Source organism: Raphanus sativus, chromosome 8, assembly GCF_000801105.2.
Source record: "Raphanus sativus cultivar WK10039 chromosome 8, ASM80110v3, whole genome shotgun sequence".
NCBI classification, from domain to species: domain Eukaryota; kingdom Viridiplantae; phylum Streptophyta; class Magnoliopsida; order Brassicales; family Brassicaceae; genus Raphanus; species Raphanus sativus.
The window spans coordinates 14942930-14965492 of NC_079518.1; the positions used below are offsets into that span (position 1 = coordinate 14942930).

Consider the following 22563-nt stretch of genomic DNA (forward strand, 5'->3'; position numbering starts at 1 on the left):
TTTAATTCGTAAAAAGACTTGAATTTATTATATATATATATATATATATATATATATATATATATATATATATATATACATACTAAAATGTAAACATTTTCTATATATGATTTTTTTTTCTTATCATCTAGAATGTAATTTAGACTATCATACAAAAATGTATTGTCAAATGCTAATAGTTGTAATTATATGTAAAAGCATAGTATATTTCATATTATTGTGTATAGTATATATCTCTATTTATAATCTCACGTCATTTAATTATTGAGTAATATAACTTTTGAGTTACTTGTATTGTTCTCAAATGGCCTAAAAATTAATATCAAAATGGTAAGTGTATTAATGTTATGATCAGATCAGATTTATATAATAGTAGGAAGACATTAACACTAATATATTAAATATCTTTTTATGATCAAACATTAGTATAATTATATTATTTATATATAAATGGTTCGAACATTGAATATTGAATAAGTAAAGATTTTGATGGTTTCGTTTGTGTTTTTGAGAACATGCAGATTTGCTAATGAAACATATTGTGTGCAAGTTATTATCGTAGTGAGAATTAGATAAATTTGTAAACCAAGCCCACAATGAATTATTGGGCTACAGAACGTCAATAGCGCGTACTAATTAGAAGCGAAGTAACGGTTTGGAAATGTGTTAAACGACAGTTTAAATCTGGTGGCATAGGGTGGTAATTTTTGTGCAAAATTCAGGGCTATTCTTATTTATACTTCAGCCTTAATAGTTTAGATTTAAAACATGAAAGAGAATGGACAAAAAATCTAAAAAACTATTTAGAAACCCAAATAACATAATATCATTCACTTATTTTTCAACTGATTTAAGAGAACGAAAATTTAATCATTTAATTATAATATTGATATTTTTTCATGTTATTTACTTATTTTCAACTGATTTAAGAGATCGAAAATTTAATCATTTAATTATAATATTGATATTATTTTTTTCATGTTAGACTGTTTTTACTGATAATGCTGCTCTAAGATGTCGTGGTTTTTGCTCAATCCAGTCTCTGAAAGTGCGCTTGTATAATATCAAATAAGAAAGAAATCCCAGTGAACACTATCATAAGCTTTGGATAGTCAAATCTCGGACATCCTCTTGATATTTCACTAGGTTTATAGAAGTTCTAGACCAGCTTAGATGCAAGCAAAACATTTTCATATAGCAATCTACCGTGTACAAATCCCACTTTGTTTAACCGAGCTATAATCTGAAATGATTTGTGTGTCTCTTCTTATGGATTCTTTCTATCACTTTAATTTATAGTTGAGCATGCATAGAGATATCGGTAATATCGGCCTTCTTAACCTTTGATATCCGTGTTATTGTTGTTGCACTGAATCGCCTTAACATACGACTTATATACTGATGAAAAACTATCGGATTGCTTTGATTGTGTATTCCCCTACAACACTCCAAGCTAACCATAAATGTAAAAATAGGCTATATATAGTGATTGATCTCTAGACCGTCTCTTCTTTCCTCCAATGAGCCCTCTTTGGCAAACTCAACTTCTGCACTTATTAGATCAAGGTTATAAGCAAAGTGTTTTATTGTAAGATTTGGAAAATTGACCCAAAAACAATGAAACAACGGTATTGAAATTCTGAGATATACGGATTGACATTTGACATTAAAAAGTTTTTTTGAAACATGAACTTGTTAAACGGAATAAATACAAACAAATATTACACCAAAGTATTTTCAACAACCAACATTTATTTCGTTCAGGTCTTTCTCAAAAAAAAAGAAAAAAACATTTCGTTCAGGTGAATGTGAAGTGTGAACATAGCAATAGGCCAAGAAAAGAATCTCAGTACTAATGGGCTTTAATAGCCCATTTAACATATAAACGTCCAAAACGAGGTCACCTGAGTTCTCTCGACGACGACGACTGTAGTCTCTCTTTCGCTCGCATCGTTGATCCTCCGAAGGTCTCTCTTGTCGATTCTCGTTTCTTTCCCCACCTTCGGAACTCTAAAGCAAAGGTTTGGCTTCTTGAATCTGCTAATTTCTCAGACATTTTCAGTCAAGCGTCTTGGACGATGATTTACTAAAGAATCTCTATGAATGGTACCGAACCGCCGAATGTAGAAAAAATATTTTTATGGGTCTTTTGTCTTTTTGAAATTGCTAACTCTTGAACGAAGCTTTGATAACTCTCTCTCATGAACACTTACTTGTCTGCCAACTGTTTGTTAAAATGCCTGACAGAAAATTTTACACAGTTTACACTCTTAGATTCTCTTCCATGTTCCGGTTTTCTTTTTGAGTACTGTGGAAAGTAGGAAACTTTGCTGGTGCATGCATAGTTTTGAATCCTGGAAAACAGAAACTTTGATGCTGAGCAGACAGTACTATGAAAGTAAAGGTTTTAGATATCTTGTAGTTGCATTGTGTTTGTCTGATGATGTTACTGTTGGTGATTGGTGAAAAGTGAAAACTTACATGTTGTTTCTGAGAAGAATGTTTTTTTTTTTTTGGTTTTGAAGGGTTTGAAACATGTTTCTCAAAGTCGAGTTGCCATGGAACGTGATGATCCCTGCTGAAAACATGGATGCGAAAGGTCTTATGCTGAAGAGGACTATTCTGGTTCAGTTGCTAGAGGCTTTTGCGTCGAAGAGAGCAACCAAGGAGCTTGGCTACTACTTAACAGTCACGTCTCTAGACAAGATCGGAGAGGGCAAAATCAGGGAGCACACTGGTGAAGTTATGTTCCCTGTCGTTTTCAGCGGGATGACCTTCAAGATCTTCAAAGGAGAGATACTTGAAGGTGTGGTGCACAAGGTGCTGAGGCACGGTGTCTTCATGAGGTGTGGTCCTGTCGAGAACGTCTACCTCTCTCACCTGAAGATGCCTGATTACAAGTACCTCCCTGGAGAGAACCCCATCTTCATGAACGAGAAGATGTCTAGGATTCAGGTTGATACTTTGGTCAGATTTGTGGTGATTGGGACCAAGTGGATGGAGGTTGAGAAGGAGTTTCAGGCGTTGGCTAGCCTTGAAGGGGACTACCTTGGACCGATCTCTGAAGAGTGATCTGCCTGGTTTTTTTCATGTGATGGTGGTTTTGTGTAATCTCTTATGTTCGGTAAGTACTCTTTTAAGTTGTGCAGACAATTAATGAACCTAGAATTTCGAATGTTGATATTCTCCACCGTTAAGAGAGGAAAGTGTGGACCCATTTAGGTATTACATGGTTGCTACAATCCATTTCTTGTATTTCTAATCGATTGGTACCAGTTTATTCAGTATTGTCTTGTACGTGATACTGAAAATGTCATCTATAGCGTTAGTAATATGTTTCAAGTTTTTGCCAGTCTACGTATGATATGTACATAAAACGTCTTTTTTTGCTAAAGATGTAAATGTCACTACTAGAATGATGGTTTGGTTACAACTTAATTGAACCATAATTGTTATTTTGGATACATATCTCATAGAAAACAAAATTGTAAATGGAATCATTGAAGACTTTACCGTCAAATCTACATATTGCGTATACAAACGATGGCTATATTGCGGTCTCTTGGAGTCTTGTGATTTAGATAGTTCTATATTTTTTTGCATATTTCATTGCTAACTGATAAAACTTTATAATAACTGAATAATTTTTTGAACTCTTCAACTTTATAAAAATGTCTTTACAAACGTTTATAAAATTATATTCTTGCAAATACTTTTTACACGTATAAGAGGATGGTATTTATGAAAATGGACAACAATCAGTGCTGATATTTTTTTAATGGTATTGAGTTTGTAAATTTACAGAATTGATATATTTTAAAAATTATGTGGATTGTGAAAACATATATACATTGACTTATAAAATTTAATCATAACTTTTTATAAATTCTTTATAGATTGGTATAGATTTTTATGAATTTGGATTACCAAAAGAAGTTTCATTAAAGAGGCAAACTTGTTTTATAGATATAGAAATAGTAATAAAGAAATAATAAAGACAAATAAAAATTATTTTTCTATAATTTTGAACTATATGATTTCAAATTCAAATTTTTATAAAATACGATTTTTCAAAAAAATTGAAATTTTTGTTTTTAAAATTTCGTTATAAAATTCCTTTTTCAACTACTTTAAAAAAGTTATTTTCAAATTTTTAATATTTAGAAATATAATTATATATTCAAAAATGATAAAAAAATAAAATGTAATTATACATTCAAAAATGTAAAGGTGTATAAAATATTAAAATGTAATGAATTATAGTTTTAGATATATAATTTGAATTTACGGTGGAATAGATATTTGATAAGAATTATCACATTGATTTTGAAAATCACACGGTTACATATGATATTTTGAAAATGAAGTCTTATGAGTAAAAATGAATAAAATTCATCTTTTAATAACACTAGATTTAGTTAAAATTAAAGAATCAATAATAAAAAAAAATTTGAATAACAAGAGATTTGAATGGATTTTTAAAATTCGTAAACCACAATAACTATAGATTCTATTAAGATTTTTAAAATTCAATAACTAATAACAATAAAATCTCAAAATTTTCAAAGTTCATGAGAATTCATTTACCAATAATTCTTAAGAGTGAGTAACTAAATCTTTTTTTTTCTTAAGAGTTGTGTCTAGGCTTTTTACCTAAAATACCAGTTGTATGTAGATGAATGACAAGTTGAACAAAAAAAAAGTAGATGAAATGATTTTCTACGTTCATTAGTTAATAACTTAACATATTACTATATGTTTTCTATACTAATAGAACTTGATGTTGGTCTAATCTTATAACTTTATTGATTTTCTTGTTAACAATTTTTGCATTTTCCTATACTAATATTTATTGATGAGAAATATAACTTGATATATTAATATATGTCTTCTATACTTATACAATTTGATGTTGGTCTTATCTTGTATATTTATTGATTTTCTTATATATAATATCCATATATATCTTTTTGTAACTTAAGATCCATATATTTCAATACAAAATCTAGATATTACTAGATATAATGAAAAAGTATCTTTCACAATATTACCTATAGATTTGGTTGAGTTCATAAAACAATAAAGTTAGGGGCAAATTTCAGAATTTAGAGCCTGGACCTCACTTTAAAAACTTCACTTTAAACTACATGTTTTTATAATGCGTATATGGAAGAGTTGTCGTTTTTTTAATATATTAGTATAGTTTGATGTTAGTATAATCTTATCATTTTAAACAATATGTCTTCTATACCAATAGAATTTGATGTTAGTATAATCTTATCATTTATTGATTTTCTTGTTAACAATTTTTGCTTTTTCTAAATTTATACTATGGTTCATCATTTTGTTTGAAGCTTAACACCTAGACTAAATCAATATAAAACGTCTTAAAAACTTTGAAAGAAATAGTAAAAAAGAAACAATTTGTTGTAATCATTACATAGTTAAAGAGCCGAACTCACTCTAATTCCTAACCAATAATTGCATATTAATTAACTAAATGCTGTCTATACTTTTATCCTACTACAAATATTTTTTTAGATATCAGTATTGCAGAAAGGATTGGTTTGAGGAATTCCAGCATGAAAGACATCATATGTTTTAAATTTAAAATAAAAAGGTAATTCCCTCAAAGTTTAAAACTAATTATGGGCTTTATTCTAGTTCAAACATTAATTTATATCCAAAATAAAAGATTTTAAAGAAAAACGACAACGAAAATGATTAGAGATGAGTCCCATTAGCCCAATAAAGTATTTTCCTATAAATTTGATAGTATAATTATTTAGAAAAATAATTTCCTCGCTTAGAGGCATGAACATATCCGCCCACTAAAATTTCCTTCTATTTCTTATGATCTTATTATCTAGGGGTGGACACACATCAAATATTTAGAAATATTTCTGGTCCATTCCGCATGGATAATCAATTTTTGATATGATTCGATCGATTGTTTTTTTTAGATATTCAGTGTTCCTGATATCTGAAAAATCAATATTTTATTATATATCCGATTTAATCTGTAAAAAAATAATAAAAATTTTAAATTTAAAAGTAAAAGTTAATATAAAATAATTATGTTTCATTACATATTTTCTTAAACTACATACTTTAGAAATTTAATAACTAAAAGTTAATTTAGTGAATAAAAACATTATAAAAATTATAAAGAGATGTGCAATTACAATTTAATATATAAAAAATTTATATACATGTATATATGTATATGACATATCAAATCGGATATACGTTTTTAAAACTATAAATATTTGTGATTTTCTACGCCGTTGAAGAATGTTGAATTTTAATATCTGTTTTGATTTGTAAAGTTACAGATATCCATATTTTTTTAGAATGAATCGAAACAAATAACGGGCCGACCCTGACAGGTCCGAGTTGGGTGCTGATTTTGAAAAGCTGTTTAAAATACTATAATTTTCTGGTACATTTTATGTTTGGGTTGCTTTTAGCCTTTCTGGTATTTAAGATTCGAAAAGAGCCCACATTATTCGAACTGGATCCAAAAACTAAAAAATATCGTAAGATTAAAAAAATACTTGAAAATATTCGAATACCTAGGTGATACTCGTTGGTATATTTTAGGTTTAGGTTGGTTTTAACCTTTCCTGTATTTAAGATCCGAAAAGGACCCAAAGTATTTAAACTGGACCCAAAGACTAGAAAATATCGTACAATTCAAAAAATACCAAAAAATATTCAAATACCTAGATAATATCCAAAAGCTTACCTGAAATTTAACTTGAAGACCCGAAATTTTCACTCGAATATCCAAATTATGTTTCTGAAAATATGAATTTTACCCGAAACCTAAATCTATAATCTAACACTCAAACCCAAAACTTAATACGAAAAATACACTGAAATATAATTAATATCTATCCTATTAAAAGTGAAGTACAAATGGAAACTAACCCCTACTTCTTCTCTTATTTACCACAGACTGCCACTGGTTTTAATTCAAGAAATTATCTAGATCAATCACCTCATTTCACACCTAGAGCCCATAATCACCTCATTTAATGCAGAGCCCATGACGTTTTTTACAACATTTTAATGGGTTTTTATTTTGTTTATTTTGTACTTACAAATGGACCTAACTGCCTTTTATCTAACTATATCTAACCATCAAATTAAAGTCACACTCATCATTCACATACACTCAGAACTTATTATATCCATGAAATCGAGTTTAATATATGAACTATTCTGCAAGAAAGTATTGAAGTTTCGTATTGTAATATGGAGTTAGATAATAAAATTATGACAATTTTTTTAAGTGTATTATATACCTGTTTTTATATGTTAATTTTTTCATATAAAATTTTATAAATCATTGTATTTTCTATGAACATGTCTAAGTAATTTACTATTTTTAAAATGGCATCCTTAGTCATAGCTATTTATTTATTTGTATTTTATATATATAAAGAAATTATTTTCATTGTATAGAACTTTCTAATTACATATATATATATATGTTGAGTTTGTTTAGTTTTTTTAATCTTCGTCATAAAATACATGGTTTAACATGAAAAAGAAAATTATAATAAACAGACACGGTAATACGATCAACTATTTAAATAAATCATTTACAATTAACAAAAAAAGAAAAACTAAACACAAAATTTTTCGAGAATGTAAGTTTAACTGAAAATTTATTAGATCTTCTAATTCCACACACTACCACAAACAAACTATATGATTAACAAAAATATGTTTCAACCAAATAACTAATGTACTTCATCATTTACACTTTTAATATTACCAGACAGTATAAAGAAATTTAATATCACAATTACATAACCTAAAAGAATAATATCATAACATTTCAAACCGAAAACGAACACCCGCGCGGACGTGCGGGTCAAGATCTAGTATACAATTATGTTTCGGAGTTTTGATTACCCTATTAGGTCTTGCTTAGGACCCGGACCCAAACGTGTACCCACGGGTCCTGAACAAAAATAGCCAACTGGTTAATTTGCCTTTACCCAGATCTTATCAGAACCTGTTTTTTTGTCGGTTTTGAGTCGATTTTTGGTTCTGATACAATGTCCGTACCTGAAATTTTCAATGTATCAATGATCTGAAAATTTTAAATGTATCAATGATCTGCTCAGCTTTGTCCAGATCATTAACTTTCTGATATGATCTATCTCCATATATGCTCTGCAATCATTTGAATCTTTGATGTTTGAATATCCCGAAAAATCTATATTTTGACTGTATACCCGATCTCATTTATAAAATTAACTAAAATTCAAAATTCAAAAATCAAAAATTCAGTAGTAAATACAAATATTTCAGTACAATTTTTTAACTTTAATAATCAAATAATCAATTTAATGAATAAAACATTATGAAACTTATAAAAATATTTAATAATCATATTATTTATATATATATAATTAGTATACACATGTATATATATATATATATATATATATATATATATATCAGATTATTTTTATAAAATATTGGTATTTAAGATTTTTTAATCTTAAAAATATTAAATATTGGTATTTAAGATTTACCAAAAAAGATTTTTTAATCTTTAACAAATATTAAATACTATTTTTTATTTTGATTTGTAAAATTATGGTTATTCCGATTCTTTAATTGAATAAAAAATAACTGATTGAACAAACTTCACATATATTTTGTCTACCTCTATGTACACGGAAATAAAAAAAAATTTAGGTCATGAGAATATCTTCTTGTCGCATTTTGATATTTGTAAAAGATAGTTTAGAAGTATCACTATTTTATTGAAGGATTCACCAAACCTGTGTTTTAAAAACCGGATCAAACCGGTTCGACTGGCCGGTTGAAGAAACCAAGTTAGGTTCAGTTTAAAACCTCAATTTGAGAAAAAATCGATAAAACCGGCTAAACACGGTAAACCCAATATCAGGGTCAAATTCAAAAACCGGTTCTAAAAAATCCAGATATAATTAATGTTTTTAATTATTTTTAAAATTTAATATTTCATGAATAATGTTTAAATATCATTATTTTATTAGTTGTCTATTTAATTATATTTTCATAAGAAAAAGGCAAAATAATATCTTTTTGGTTCTTATATACTATTCTTATTTTGACATATTCATAAAATTTGGTAGTTTACTTGTAATAATAAATACATACAGTTATTTAAATGGTTGATCATGTAGTTTTATTAATTTTAATTTGCATAGTATTCACTTGTTTAGTTTATATATAGTTAGATTTATGTTTATTATTTAGTCTTTTTAAATTAATAAAAGATAACATATAACATATTACATATATAAAACTACTTTTTAGGTCCAAATAGTTTATAATATTATTTTTTTTAAACTATAAAATCTGATTCGACTGGTTGAACTGTCCAACCAGTCAAACAATAGCTATATAGAATCTGTATTTTATTCGGTTTTCAAAGCATTGGTTCAAACTAACCTCTAAGTGGAGGTGTATCTCATGCATTCATTTTCTCTCTAGATATTTAAATGAGCCAAAACAAAAAAAAACAATGTCCATGTTAGGCATATAGGAAAAAATGATACTTTATTTCGTACATTCCTATTCTTTTCTTTTACCACTCGATCACAAGGTCCCAAATATTTTTTTTCTACTGTCTTATACCTAATGCTATATAATATCCATATATTTCGATACAAATTGTAGATATTACTAGATACAATGAAAAATTATCTTTCACAATACTTTTTTCACTTTATCTATCACAATATTAAATGGACTTTATTCTCATTCACCCTACTAACTCCTAACAAAATTCTATTATGCCCCACTTATAAAAAGTATTTTATTTTTATATATCTTATTAAAACAGAAACATTCTGTTGAACCTAACATTTATTTTGTAAGTTTTTAAATTAAATACATCTTTATACTTTATAGTTAAACATACATTTAATCACTAATGTTCCTTTCTTCTTACTACTATCCATGTTTCCAAACAATATACTTATTTCTTTATACTACTATCAGTGTTTCCAAACCATATACTTATTTCTATATACTACTATCAATGTTTTCAAACAATATATTTTTATACTACCACCAATGTTTCCAAATAATACAATAATTAATCTTATTTATTTTATATCTATCATTTTCTCTTTAAAATTTTGTAGAAACGTCATAATTTCATAAATTGCAAAATAGTGAACTTTAAAATTTCGATTATAAGATTACAAATTATGAAACTATTACAATTTAAATCCAATTAGATTACATATCGGTCATCCATCAGTTTAATCGGTTAGTCTCAGGTTTTAGTGATTTTTTAATATGAATATTTTAAAAACATAAATTGAATTGTTAGATTTCCGAATTAACCGGTATAATCACAATCGGGTTGAATTTAAAAATACTGATTTAAATGAAAAAATATTTTAAATACACACTCTTAAAAAATTACCAAAATATTTGTTAAATTATTAGTGAAATTTTTCATCGTAAAATATCTCGCGCTTCAAAAGCGCGGGTCAAAATCTAGTTTTCTTTTAAATCGAAAACACATCTAAATAATATAACCTCCTTAATGAATCTTCAGAATTACCAACCCAACCACAACACCAACGGGTTATCCACCCAGATCCGACTCAAATGGATCTTTTCATACAATTTAATTAAAAAAATTTTTTTTTATCTTTCATCTCTCCCATCGTCTCGTCATCGTCTTCTTCCTTTTCACTTTTTTTTTTGATTTTGAAAATTTTCTCTGATTTTGAATTCTTTCTCTCGACTCAAATGGATCTTTTCCCAGAACTCTATCAATAATATTCCTTCTCCGATTCACTCCTTCAATCTCATTCACATAGATTGATTCGCTTGTTCCTTTCTCGTTTTAGATCCAATCAGTTTATAGGTTTCTCGACAAAGACCAACCATTGATCTGAGATGGCTGATACCATGAAGCAAATCTTAGCGAAGCCGATCCAACTGTCCGACCAGGTGGGGAAAGCGGTTGATGAGGCTAGTTCGGTCAGACAGCTGGTGAGAAGCTTGCTGGTCTTCTCCGCCAGGTTGCCCGCGCTAGTTCTGATCGATATGAGTGTCCCGCTCACCGTATTATGAAACGGAGGAGATACTGGACAAGGCTTTCTCCTTCTTCGTCCTCAAGTGCCGAGCCAATGGCATCATGAAGCGCGTCTTCACCATCATCTCCACCGCCGCCTTCCACAAGATGTCTGCTCAGTAGGAGAACTCTCAGTGACGTTTCTTGGCTCCTCCTGTGTCTCCGCTCCCGCTGAGGATCACGTTTACCTTGGCTCTTCCCTCGTTTCTCTTTCCCGTGATAACGATCGCTACACTAAGTTTATCATCGAGGAAGGGGCGTAGGATCTGTCTTTACAGAAGGGGAACTGTTGACCTAAAGTTTTCATTTTTATTAATTGTGTTAGTGTTGCTTTGTTGGTTTACTGAGTGATTATTGGTCTTGGTATAAATATTTCTTCACTCGAGCTAAACAAGTGAAGAGAATTGAGATCACCGATCAAAATAGGTAATGCTTGTTACTGTTTTTTCTTGTAATGTGACTAAAGTCAGTGTGTGGTGGTCATGTATGTGTAAGTGTGGTTTAAGTAGTCTTGTTTGTTTCTCAATCGAGCCTGAGGTTATGGAAGCAAGGAAGATTTATTAAACCTATTGCGTTCCCGTTAGCTAGACACATGTGGTGCCATTAGTTGTCTTGAGTTTCAAAAGTGAATACTTTTATCTGCTGTTGTGTCCTCATGAAAATTTAGTCTATTATCTTTTCAAAAAGAGGTTGAAGAAGATGTTCAAAAAGAGACAGAGCTAAAGGAAGGGAAATAGGTTATAGAAGAATCTGAGCAAGCTGAGGAAGTTGAGAAATAAGCTAGAATAAACACAGAGGAAGAGAAAAAGGGTGTATTCTTACCGTGTGCAAGACTTATGTAGGATGCTATGTTTTGTTGATTGTTGGTCTAAAACTCGAAATGCTATCTCTTATGTAAAATGCTCTGTGTTGTATGACTGTCATGCAATAGGTTTGGACCAATAGAGTACAAGACATTCTAAGTCTTAAGAAAACACATTTATACTAATAGGTTTATTAGGTATTACTAAGACGAAAACATTGTCTAACACTTTAAAAAAAAAATCTATGACACATATCTAAAACGTGTAACACATTGTCACTACTTTGTAAAAAAAACCTATGGAACATGTCTAAAAAGTGTTATTAAACAAACATGTTTGAATATTAAAATAATATTAATCTTATTCTTAGTAATACTCAAGCTAGTAGTAATATTTCATTCTTCATAATAATATTTTCGCAAATTACATCATTGTTTAGTAATACAACCTCAAGAAATTAAATTTATTAGTAATACCAATGTATTTAGACAGTTTTAGATTGTATCTAACACATTGGCAGAAATAATCAATATTATGGACAATCATTTAAATTGATGTATCTAACACATTAGATTGTATACGTGAAGAGAAACAATATTATGGACAATCACCTATAATATTGATCATTTAAATTGATGTATCTAACACATTAGATTGTATCTAACACGATTGTATCTAAATTTATTAGTAATACCAATGTATTTGTTTGTTGAGTTCATAAAACAATCAAGTTATGGACAAATTTCAGAATTTAAAGCCTGGTCCTCAATTTAAATGATCAATATTATACATCATTGTACATCTACCTTAGAAACTACATGTTTTTAGAATGCGTACTTGTGTCCTTTTTTATATTGAAATCGGATGAAAACATAAACATCTCCTTTGTTTCCTTACTGCACGTATACTATCGAACATAATGTCTGATTTGGACACTGGAAAGATACACTAGCTTAACTTATCGAAAAAAAAATTGTTTTCCAAATATTTTGTAAATATTCATCTTTCTCGATGAAATAATTTAACAAAATTCAAATACAGATAAGATTCGAACAAAACCCCTATTTAAAAGTAATCTAAAAGAATACAAATTTAGTAAAATATTTTATATGTAGCTTACAAAAAGTTTGAGACGGCTCTGTATGTTGAAATATTAACATGTCATATGGTCTCATAATGCTGTAAAGGGTCCCCAAGCCTTAATAAAGTGACGCCAACTAATAAGCATTTGATTTAACTTGAAACAAATAGTTAATAGAATATTTTTGATCAAAAAAAAGTTAATAGAATACCAAACACTGCTTTAACTACTCAAGACATACAGTTCCCTGAACCTTCTTCTCCTTCAGTTGAAAGCCCATCTTATTGTTCTTTGTTTCAGTTTCTCAGATCTTTATCAGAGATTTTGATTTATTGAAAACTGAATACTGGGGATGATATGGGAAACAACAACGCAACCGCCAATTTAACCGGTAAAACATCAAAGGCATCACCGTTTTTTTAATTATCACATTTCTCACGGTATATTTGTCTATGTAACTGCAGAAGAAGAAAGCCCAAAGCTAGAAACCAATGGAATATCTCCGTTGGGGAATGTTCCCGTGGAGACCACGCAAGATCAGGTGTTTCTTGTAGGTGAAGGCAAAGATGGAGATAAACAGAGGGAGAGCTTCTCTGATGGTGTTACATGTTTTTCTTCACAATATTTTCATTTATATCTATATATAAAATCATTTTGACCAATATATATATTCACACACACATTTTGACCATTTTTGAGTCATTTTTTTTGTTGGAAATATAGGTAAAGAGACTCCTGAAACAGAACCACAAAGCAAGGAATTAGATAAAGATCCACAAGTGACCAACGTTGAAGAAGATATGACTCACAAAGGCTTGGTAATGGAAACCGATGAGCAGCTACATGAAAATACATCAGTTGCAAAAGGTTGGTCTGACTTTTATATCTATTTATCTCTTCTATTTTATCCTTGAATAAACCTTTATGCCTTTCTTTGTATTTGCTTAATTCATGATCAGGTGTTGAACCTCTTTGTGTATCGACAAAAGTGGAAGAGTTATCTATTATTGCAACTCAAAGCGTTGAGAAGAAATTGAATGCTGAAGAGTATGTTAATGAAGATAAGCCCATTGTATGTGATGAGATTGTCTTTGTCTCTCCAGGGTTCAACGAAACTGCTGGAACTGAAGAAAAGCTGGTCATGAATGAGTCTCTAGAAGAAACTTCTCCTGCAGGGAACGGTGTAGAGCTTGATCAAGCGATCTGTATGGAACAAAGAAAAGGGTTTCCTGAAATCCAGCCCCAGGAGATTCTGAATCTGGAAAATCGCGTTACTGATGATGAAGATGAAGGAGAAGGCGACAAGGAGATCTCTAAACGTGGATTACAAGGATCAAACACGACTGAAGAGATCGGTTTTGAAGATTATAAGGAAGAGAGGGTCATGGAGTTAGCAAGAGAAGCAAGTCTGAAACGCATGTCTCGATGCAGATCGCTCCCAGTGAGCAACAGTATTAGAGTTAAGGGAGATTCGCCGGTTAAAGAATTGGTTTCAGAGGTTACGTATCCTTCAAGAAACAAAACGGGTTTCCTTAAAGCCAAAACGTCTGACATACTGCCTGTTTCTTGCCAAACAAGCAAGGAAGTGCAAGAAACTACTGAAGCAATAAATGAAAGCAGCAAAGAAGCTAAACTTGAGATGCGATCTCTCAGCTTTAGTAATGATCTAAGAATCCATGAAAAGAGCGCTGAGCCGACAGAAGAAACTCTATTACTCTCTCAAGATAAGACTGAGACATACAAGGCAACACTCGATAATGTGGAAGACAAAACTGTAATGCTGAAGAGAAGTGAGACTGAGAAAATAAGAGGCTTTGAGTTGTCTCTAGGGTTGTCGATGAACCTAAGTGGAAGATGTGACACAGATGAGAGCTTCAAAGAAACCGAGGGCTCAGGAGATAACTTGGAGGACAAGAAAGCTAACAGGTCTGAGACTCTCTTTGTTTCTTGTGTAGGAAGCAGCAAAGTGCAAGAAGCTACTGAAGTGATAACTGAAAGCAACAAAGAAGATCTACCTGAGACGCGATCTCCTTGCTCTGGAAATGGCCTAAGAACCAAAGAGAGAAGCGGTGAATCGACAGAGCACATTCCATTACTCTGTCAAGACAAGACAGAGACATACGATGCAACAATTGGTGTGGAAAAGAAAACTGTGATGCTGAAGAGAAGTGAGTCTGAGAAAACAAGAGGCTTTGAGTTGTCTCTAGGGCTGTCGATGAAACGTGATGAGAGATCTGAAGCAGATGATAGCCTAAAAGAAAACAAAGACTCAGGAGAAAACTTGCTGGACAAGAAAGCTTCTTGGAGTTCTATGAAAGGCAGAGTCAGAAAAAGGAGCAAATCTTCTCTCTTTGGAACATGCCTCTGCTGCAACACTGCAATGAATTGAACAGATTTTCAGGAAAGAGGATTATTGATTTTGTGATTTGATGGTTTTTTCTAAAATTATATGAGTGGGGAACAAAACAAATGTGTGGATTGGGTTTTCTGTATACTTGAGATGGGTTTTCTGTTTGAGGGGTTGGAAAATGATACTGTTTTATGATATTTCCTTATAATATGAAATTTGGTTTGTTTTATGTTATTTCCTTACCTTATAATTAGTCAAGATCAATTATGGTCATATATTTGTCTCTACTTCTGAAACACTCCGAGAAGGAAAAAAAATGTGTTTCAAAAGTGTAATAAACGAAGTTACATAGATTAAACTGCACCTGTAAGGTTCAACAAGAGACGAAACAAAACTGAAGCTAAAAGCTTCAAAGAATTTCAGAAAATTCGCATTTGTTCAGATGTAGTGAACGCAAAGGAATACAAACTAAAAAGGTAATTAATTAAGGATAGCTTGCTTTGTAAGTCCACAAAATAATAGTAATTAGCCAATGTTGATCATCATCTTGACAAATTCATCATAGTTGACTTGACCATCACCATCCAAATCTGCCTCCTTTATCATTTGTTCAACTTCTTCATCTGTTAACTTTTCCCCTAGATTTATCATTACATGACTGAGCTGCAATAACAAAGCTTTTGAAATTAGTAAATAAATTTGTACATGTCAATAAAAACGGTTAATTAGACCTTGTAGAGTCTCATACTCTTTCAAAGCATTATAATTATAAGTAACACAATTTATTTTTCAGAAAAGAAGCAGCAAGTTTTGGCCTTAGTGTGAGCATTCGGTTTAAAGAGACCTATTATCTGAAGACCAGCCTCCAGTAGATATACCTATTGATGACGTCTCTTAATAATAACAAGGCAGAAGCTAGAATATTAATACTCAGAATATAGCTGCAAGAACTCGGAGCTTTATTAATTTTGATTCAGTCCGATGTGTTTGAGAAAATATACTCGAATTAAAATTATTTGTTAGGCATGACTGCATGAGTCATGCTTTTCAAATAGACAATTAGAAAGCATCTGGCAGTGGTTAATGCTATATAAAAGTAGCGTGAGTAACAAAAAAATTAATTGACCCAGTCGGACTCAAGCCAAGCCAAACCAAATCAAATATATGTTTTAATCTTTTCGTGGAAATTTTTATAACCCAAATGGTTTGGTTTAATTTTATGGCTTAGATCTTTAGACTCAGGTTTTGCTCATGTTTTCTTCTGCAGTGTTTTGTTTATGTATGTTTTCCTTAGTTAAAGGCTTAGTTTCCGTCGGCTTAGTTTCCGGGAAAGGTTCGTCCTTTTGCTGGTTCTGTGTATGGTTTTCAATTCAAGTAATTTGCAGTGTTTAAAAAAAAAAATTTAGTTCGAACCAAACTAAAAAATATTTATTTAATCAGATTAACTAAATATATTAAAAATATTAAGATTTAAAATATTTAACAATCCAATCTGAAAACCTAAACATAATTTTATAAAGTTTACTAATAAAAGAATAGAAGAAACACATTTAAAAATATAATAAAATAATATGAATATCTAACACTATCATCAAAACTAAAAAAACGTATAATATTTATAATAGATTCAGAATAATAATATAAATTTATTGAATCTTTTATATTTTATACTTATCTTTTATAAACTATATTTTCGACAAACTAGAACAAAATTAAAAACAAACTCGGTTAAACTGAACAAATACAAAAAAACAAAATTAAACCGACTATAAACAAAACTGATTTCAAATCAAATCAAACTAAATACAAACCAAAATAAACTAATTTTAGTTAAATTTGATTAAAGTTTTCTTAGATCCTAACAAACCAAACCGAAACCAAATTTAAATCGAAATGGTATTAATAAATTGTATAATAAATTTTAAGTGTACATGCCAAAATGTGCATTTATGACTTTCTACACACTGATGCAACTTCTGAGGATGTGAAGGAAGGTATATACATATATATATATATTTAATTAAACTAGGTGAAACATGTGCCCACCTGTCCAATAAACCAATATCAAACGCATTTTACTCCTAACTTATTTTCCACTGCTGACAAAAAAAAATCTTATTTTCCATTAATTTTTTTTGTTACTCCTCGTTCTTCTCCAAAGATTCACAATGTCAGCTAGCTCTAAGCCTTCACGATCCTCTTTATAAATTGGAAGATTGCCTGGCGCTGTTGTCTGATTTTTGTCATTAATTCAAAATATTTCTAAAGAGTGTTTAGCTGGCTTTATCATCTATCTAGTTAATGCAGAATTAATTAATCAAGTGGGTCAATGAACATAATATATACACATAGTTATAATGCTTAGCCTGGATTTGACAATTTAGCGATATGGAGCATGTACCACCTAAGCAGAGAAACACTTATGACACTGGTTCATGAACCCTAATTAAATTTGACAAAACCCATTAAGGATTTAGTAAACAGAAAATCTAAATAATTGTGGCTCTAAAACATTTATAACAAATAACAACAGAAAATAACAACAGAGTGAAGACCGTACATGCTATTATTGAAGAACGTTGTACAAAACGTAATCCAGTGCATGGAAGTAATTTGTTTATATAATTTTATTAATAAGTCAAGGTTATATCTTACTATATATACGCACTTATATAGAGAGCAAAGAAACATAAAACAACTCAAATTAAAAGGCCCCAAATTAAAACTATAAAATATGAGATTGAAAAAATCACGGACCTCACTGGCAGATATATAACCATTTTGGTCTTTGTCAAAGACTTTGAATACTTCTTTCAGCTCTTCTTCTGCATCATTATCCTATACCATCAAATTACCACAACAAATTAACAAATAGTACCTGTTATAAAATATAATTAGTGTCTTTATTTAGAGTATAAACAATTGGTTCTTCAGTTGTTCAAAAAAAAAAAAAAAAACAATTGGTTCTTCACAAACGAGATTTGTTAATAGAGAAAACGTAAAAGTCTTCTTCCTTATAAGAAATAAGTAAATTGCTTGACCAAAGAAAAATACACAATTAAAAGCATAAAAAGATGATTAAATACTCGTTATAATAAAAAAGATTTGTCAAAGAAGAGAAGAATTTCCAACTATACTCAAGAAATATAAGACAGAGGCATAATTAATGAGACAGCTTCATTTTGACAACAAGACATAAATGATATAAGCAAAAGTCTTTTACTAGATGTAATTAATTGTGAAATACTAGTATATATTTCGTATCAAATTAATTAAGCATGAATGTAATAACATATGGAGAGACCACGAGAGAGGAACCTGAAGTTTGTTGGTCATGAGGTTTAGAAATTCAGCAAATTCAATGGTGGCATTACCGTCGGAGTCGATCTCAGTGATGATATCTTGAAGTTCTTGTTCCGTCGGATTCTGATCCAAAGAACGGATCACTGTTAAAAGTTCTTCTACCGTTATACGACCTGCTACTGGATTCCAAAGCAACAATATATATGTCACCACACATCACTTTTCTTAATTTTATACATATCATCATTTCGAGAAGAAAGAGAGAACCGTCACCGTCTTTGTCGATGAGACAAATAACCTCCTTGAACTCGATAATCTGATCTTTTGTCAGTGCTGTCTCTTCCATTGTTTAAGGGGTCTTGAGAGAGAAGAGAAAAGGGAGAGAGAGCTCAAGGTTTGAAGTAGTTGATGAATCTCTGATTTATTGTCTTTTTGTAGAGTCGTGACAAGAACTTTCTACTTTGGACTCATGGTACTTTTTCAATATGTAAGCCCGCCCTTCTAAAATTATCTATCTTATTAAAACAGGAACATTACAACTTCTTCTAGGTCATTCATTCTTTATATATAATACGTACCATACTCTAACTTTGTATTGATGTATTTCCTTAAATACAGTTCTTCTTTTTGTCCATATTCCATATATGATTTTTACATTTATTACATGTCGATTTAAATAAGATATATACTAAGAATACTAAAAATATTAATCGTTCTATAATTACCCTATACAATTCTTTTTAAATTGATCAGTATACTTTCATTGGCCATATTAATTTTATTAGTACGAATAACATTAGGTAGATAAGTCATAGACACACACATAAAGATATGACTATTTCTTATAACTATGTTGGGCCTAATATACTTTCTAAAACAAATAACACATAGCTTCATATATTGTATAGAATATAGTAATATTGTATAGTATTATATTTATACAATAATACTAAAAACAAACCAAACTGAAATATAATATATATCAAAAATGCTTTGAACCATTACACACAAAATATATTAGACTTCAGAGATCAAATTCATTTTGAAATTACGTAATAATTATTTTTAAAAAATAAATTTCAAAAAAAAATAAGTTTTATATAAAATTTTGTGTTACAATAAAAAGACACAACTCGCGATTGCAAAATGTTATTTTTACATACGAAAGACAGTTTTGATATTGTTCTTTAAACACAAAATTGAATATACAAACTCGATACTACATAAAACTAAATAGTATAGAATACATTTTAAAAATAAAACCCGTGCGGGTGTGCATATGTTTATATAATATATAAATATATTATGTTATACATATTTTCATATAAATAATGTCCCAATGTAAGTTTTATATGATAAATATTGAAAATACAAAATATATAGCACTATATATTTAAAATAATATAGAAAAAATTACTTTACGTTATTAAAAATCAAATTTAGTAATTAAACACATTTCTTATTTAAACACATTAGTACACATTGTTATTTATCAAAATTTTATATTAATACACATTGAGATCATGTATAACATTTAGTAAAAACAAAGATAAAAAAAAATTGACTCCCGCTCGATCGAGCGGGTCATGATCTACTTTTAAGTTAAAAGGGAAGTTTTTTATTCTTGAACTGAAAATTTTAATTCTAGTCACATGACCCAATAGCATATAATAATTGTTGCTGTTCTCGAGCTAAATTTAAATCCTACATAATCGACATTAGTAAAGACATTTTGTATTATTCTAAAACTCGAACCCGTTAACTGTCTAAATGTCCTGTTAACAAGAAAAGCCGTCTAAATGTCCGTCTAGTCTCCAAACTTCAACTCTCATTGTTGGCTCGTCTAAGTTTATTGTATTACACTTCTGTTTCGTTTGAAGTATACATTACCAAAACACACATTACAACGGAGAACCCACGACCAAGATCAATTGGGTAGATGCATAGAGTCTGACTCAGAGATGAATTGTACCTGAGGCTTCAAATGACCATAAAATAGAGCAAATAATATTTTTCTTCATTTGGTTAGATTTCCTATCATATTATTAGTATTCTTTTGTAAATTTCCCAAAAATATAATTATTTTGTAATGGATCTTTGAATAATACATTTCAAATTTCATCAAATACAAAAAACTACTACTGAAAAGGTTGTATATGCAGACGTATATATAATGCGTAGTGGTGTCGACAGCTGTGATGGTTAGATAACTGGTAGACAAAAAGCAATGGAAGTCGTAGACCAAGCCATGCCGTTTTTTATGAAAAATAATTTTCGAATGAGACAAGATTTTTTTTGAACGTCTGGATTGATATTAATCAAAATAGTTTGAAACAAATACAAAGGCAATGCCTTCTACCCCAAGGTAGTGAAAAAATGAAGACAACCCTACTCTAAATAAGAGCCAAATGTTGCTTCAGTGTTGTTCTCTTGCTATTCTATCATGTAGCCAAGAGGGACCTCCCATGGCTAAGTAAGATTGGAATCGACCATCTTGCAAGAAGCTTCGTGCAATGTCACGAGCAATACCATTAGCTGCTACTTTCTCACTGTCGAAAGTGATCAACTGAAACTTCTCTTGTAGCCTCATTATTTGTTGTAGCATACCTCTGTGTCGCGGCCATTTCAGAGGATAATTAATAGCTTCTATAACCTCTGTATAATCTGAGGAGATAGTCACCCTTGAGAATCCCAAGTCACTCAGGCTATTCATGGCAGATATTATGCATTTCAGCTCAGCTATGAAACGATTCGGAGCGTGGACTAAGGCATCTCTAGCGTGGTGAGCCACATTCCCGTACTGGTCCCTTGTGATCCAAGCTATCCCGCTATGAAGGTGTGTATTTCTCCAATTGGCATGAACGTTACACTTGATGACACCATTCTCTGGAGGGAACCATCTTTCACCTTGTTGCAGACTGCTCAATGCCGTTGCCGTTAAGTTGGGGAGAGTATTTAGTTGAAACCATTGATCCACCTCTTCTTTCATGTCTCCAATGAGTTTCATCCTTGATATTTGCGTGTCAGCATATAGAATGGAGTTCCTGTTTTTCCAAATCAGCCACATCACCCAAGGAATTAAACGAACAAGAGCTTGCGCTTTACTCTTGTCTTCCATTAGGTTCAGGACGACTGTAATGTTCTCTTCAAGGGTTTGCTGAGAAGCTGTTGCGTGTAGAGGTAGTCCGATGTCAGCCCAAATACTGATGGCTTCTGAACAATGAAACAGGACATGATTTATAGTTTCCTGACCATTATTGCAAAGTTTACATCTAGTTTCCACCTCTAAGCCTCTGGAAGACAAGCGATCAGCCACCGCTAAAGCCCCTGAAACCGCTCTCCACAGAAACATACGGATCTTAGGAAGTGTCGGGATTTTCCATATCCTTTTCTTAATGTCATTACGACTTTGTTCCTCAGGTGAAACTGGACCAGATGATGCAGCTTTAGCCGAAGCAAGTAGTTCATAGCCACCCTTAACAGAATAGGCTCCATGTCTTGAAAATGCCCATATAAAGCAGTCAGCATCTGTGCTCGGCATCATTTGTCTGATCCGCAAGACTTCATTAGGTGGAAAAAGCTCTGTTAAGACGTCATCATTCCACTCCCCTGAGTTTGTAAGTAAAGATGAGACCTTTAGGTTGACATCTATGAGTATTTGACGATTAACAGGTCGCCTTGGAACCTCATCCATGATCCATTTCTCACCCCAAACTGATGTCGATCTCCCATTGCCAATGGACTTAACTAACCCCTTTATCAGCAACTCTCTCCCAAATAGGATGCTTCGCCAGGCATATGAGGGGCGGTATCCCTTACCACACTCCAGAAACTCTGTGTTGGCGTAGTACCTTCCTTTATATATTTGTGCTAGTAAGCTTTGCGGTTCATTGAGTAGCTTCCAAGCTTGTTTCGCCAA

General features: G+C 30.9%; 3 protein-coding genes across 3 annotated transcripts; 2 read left to right on the plus strand and 1 right to left on the minus strand.

Moving 5' to 3' along the window:
- The first annotated feature begins 1863 nt into the window (after positions 1 to 1863).
- Positions 1864 to 3357, plus strand: LOC108819288 (DNA-directed RNA polymerase V subunit 7). The gene is made up of 2 exons (XM_018592296.2): positions 1864 to 2021; positions 2526 to 3357. Exon 2 carries the CDS (start codon positions 2536 to 2538, stop codon positions 3070 to 3072), a length of 537 nt encoding a protein of 178 aa, XP_018447798.1. The 5' UTR covers positions 1864 to 2021; positions 2526 to 2535; the 3' UTR covers positions 3073 to 3357.
- Positions 3358 to 13348: 9991 nt separating this feature from the next.
- LOC108820084 (uncharacterized) lies at positions 13349 to 15513 on the plus strand. The gene is made up of 4 exons (XM_056992876.1): positions 13349 to 13382; positions 13456 to 13592; positions 13723 to 13858; positions 13951 to 15513. Exons 1-4 carry the CDS (start codon positions 13349 to 13351, stop codon positions 15378 to 15380), a joined length of 1737 nt encoding a protein of 578 aa, XP_056848856.1. The 3' UTR covers positions 15381 to 15513.
- A 166-nt stretch (positions 15514 to 15679) lies between these two features.
- LOC108821331 (calmodulin-like protein 8) lies at positions 15680 to 19057 on the minus strand. Its single transcript, XM_056991866.1, has 4 exons — positions 18912 to 19057; positions 18660 to 18823; positions 18099 to 18179; positions 15680 to 16004 (listed from the first exon to the last, which is right to left on the minus strand). Exons 1-4 carry the CDS (start codon positions 18988 to 18990, stop codon positions 15867 to 15869), a joined length of 462 nt encoding a protein of 153 aa, XP_056847846.1. The 5' UTR covers positions 18991 to 19057; the 3' UTR covers positions 15680 to 15866.
- Positions 19058 to 22563: the final 3506 nt, after the last annotated feature.

Excerpts from the sequence above, each read along its gene's own strand:
- LOC108819288 (XM_018592296.2), top strand. The coding sequence starts at position 2,536 with ATGTTTCTCAAAGTCGAGTTGCCATGGAACGTGATGATCCCTGCTGAA.
- LOC108820084 (XM_056992876.1), top strand. The coding sequence starts at position 13,349 with ATGGGAAACAACAACGCAACCGCCAATTTAACCG. Across the intron at positions 13,383-13,455 it reads CGCAACCGCCAATTTAACCG|AAGAAGAAAGCCCAAAGCTA; the intron begins GTAAAACATCAA and ends ATGTAACTGCAG. Across the intron at positions 13,593-13,722 it reads GGGAGAGCTTCTCTGATGGT|ACTCCTGAAACAGAACCACA; the intron begins GTTACATGTTTT and ends ATAGGTAAAGAG.
- LOC108821331 (XM_056991866.1), bottom strand. The coding sequence starts at position 18,990 with ATGGAAGAGACAGCACTGACAAAAGATCAGATTATCGAGTTCAAGGAG. Across the intron at positions 18,824-18,911 it reads CATCGACAAAGACGGTGACG|TAGCAGGTCGTATAACGGTA; the intron begins GTTCTCTCTTTC and ends TTTGGAATCCAG. Across the intron at positions 18,180-18,659 it reads TCATGACCAACAAACTTCAG|GATAATGATGCAGAAGAAGA; the intron begins GTTCCTCTCTCG and ends TTGATGGTATAG.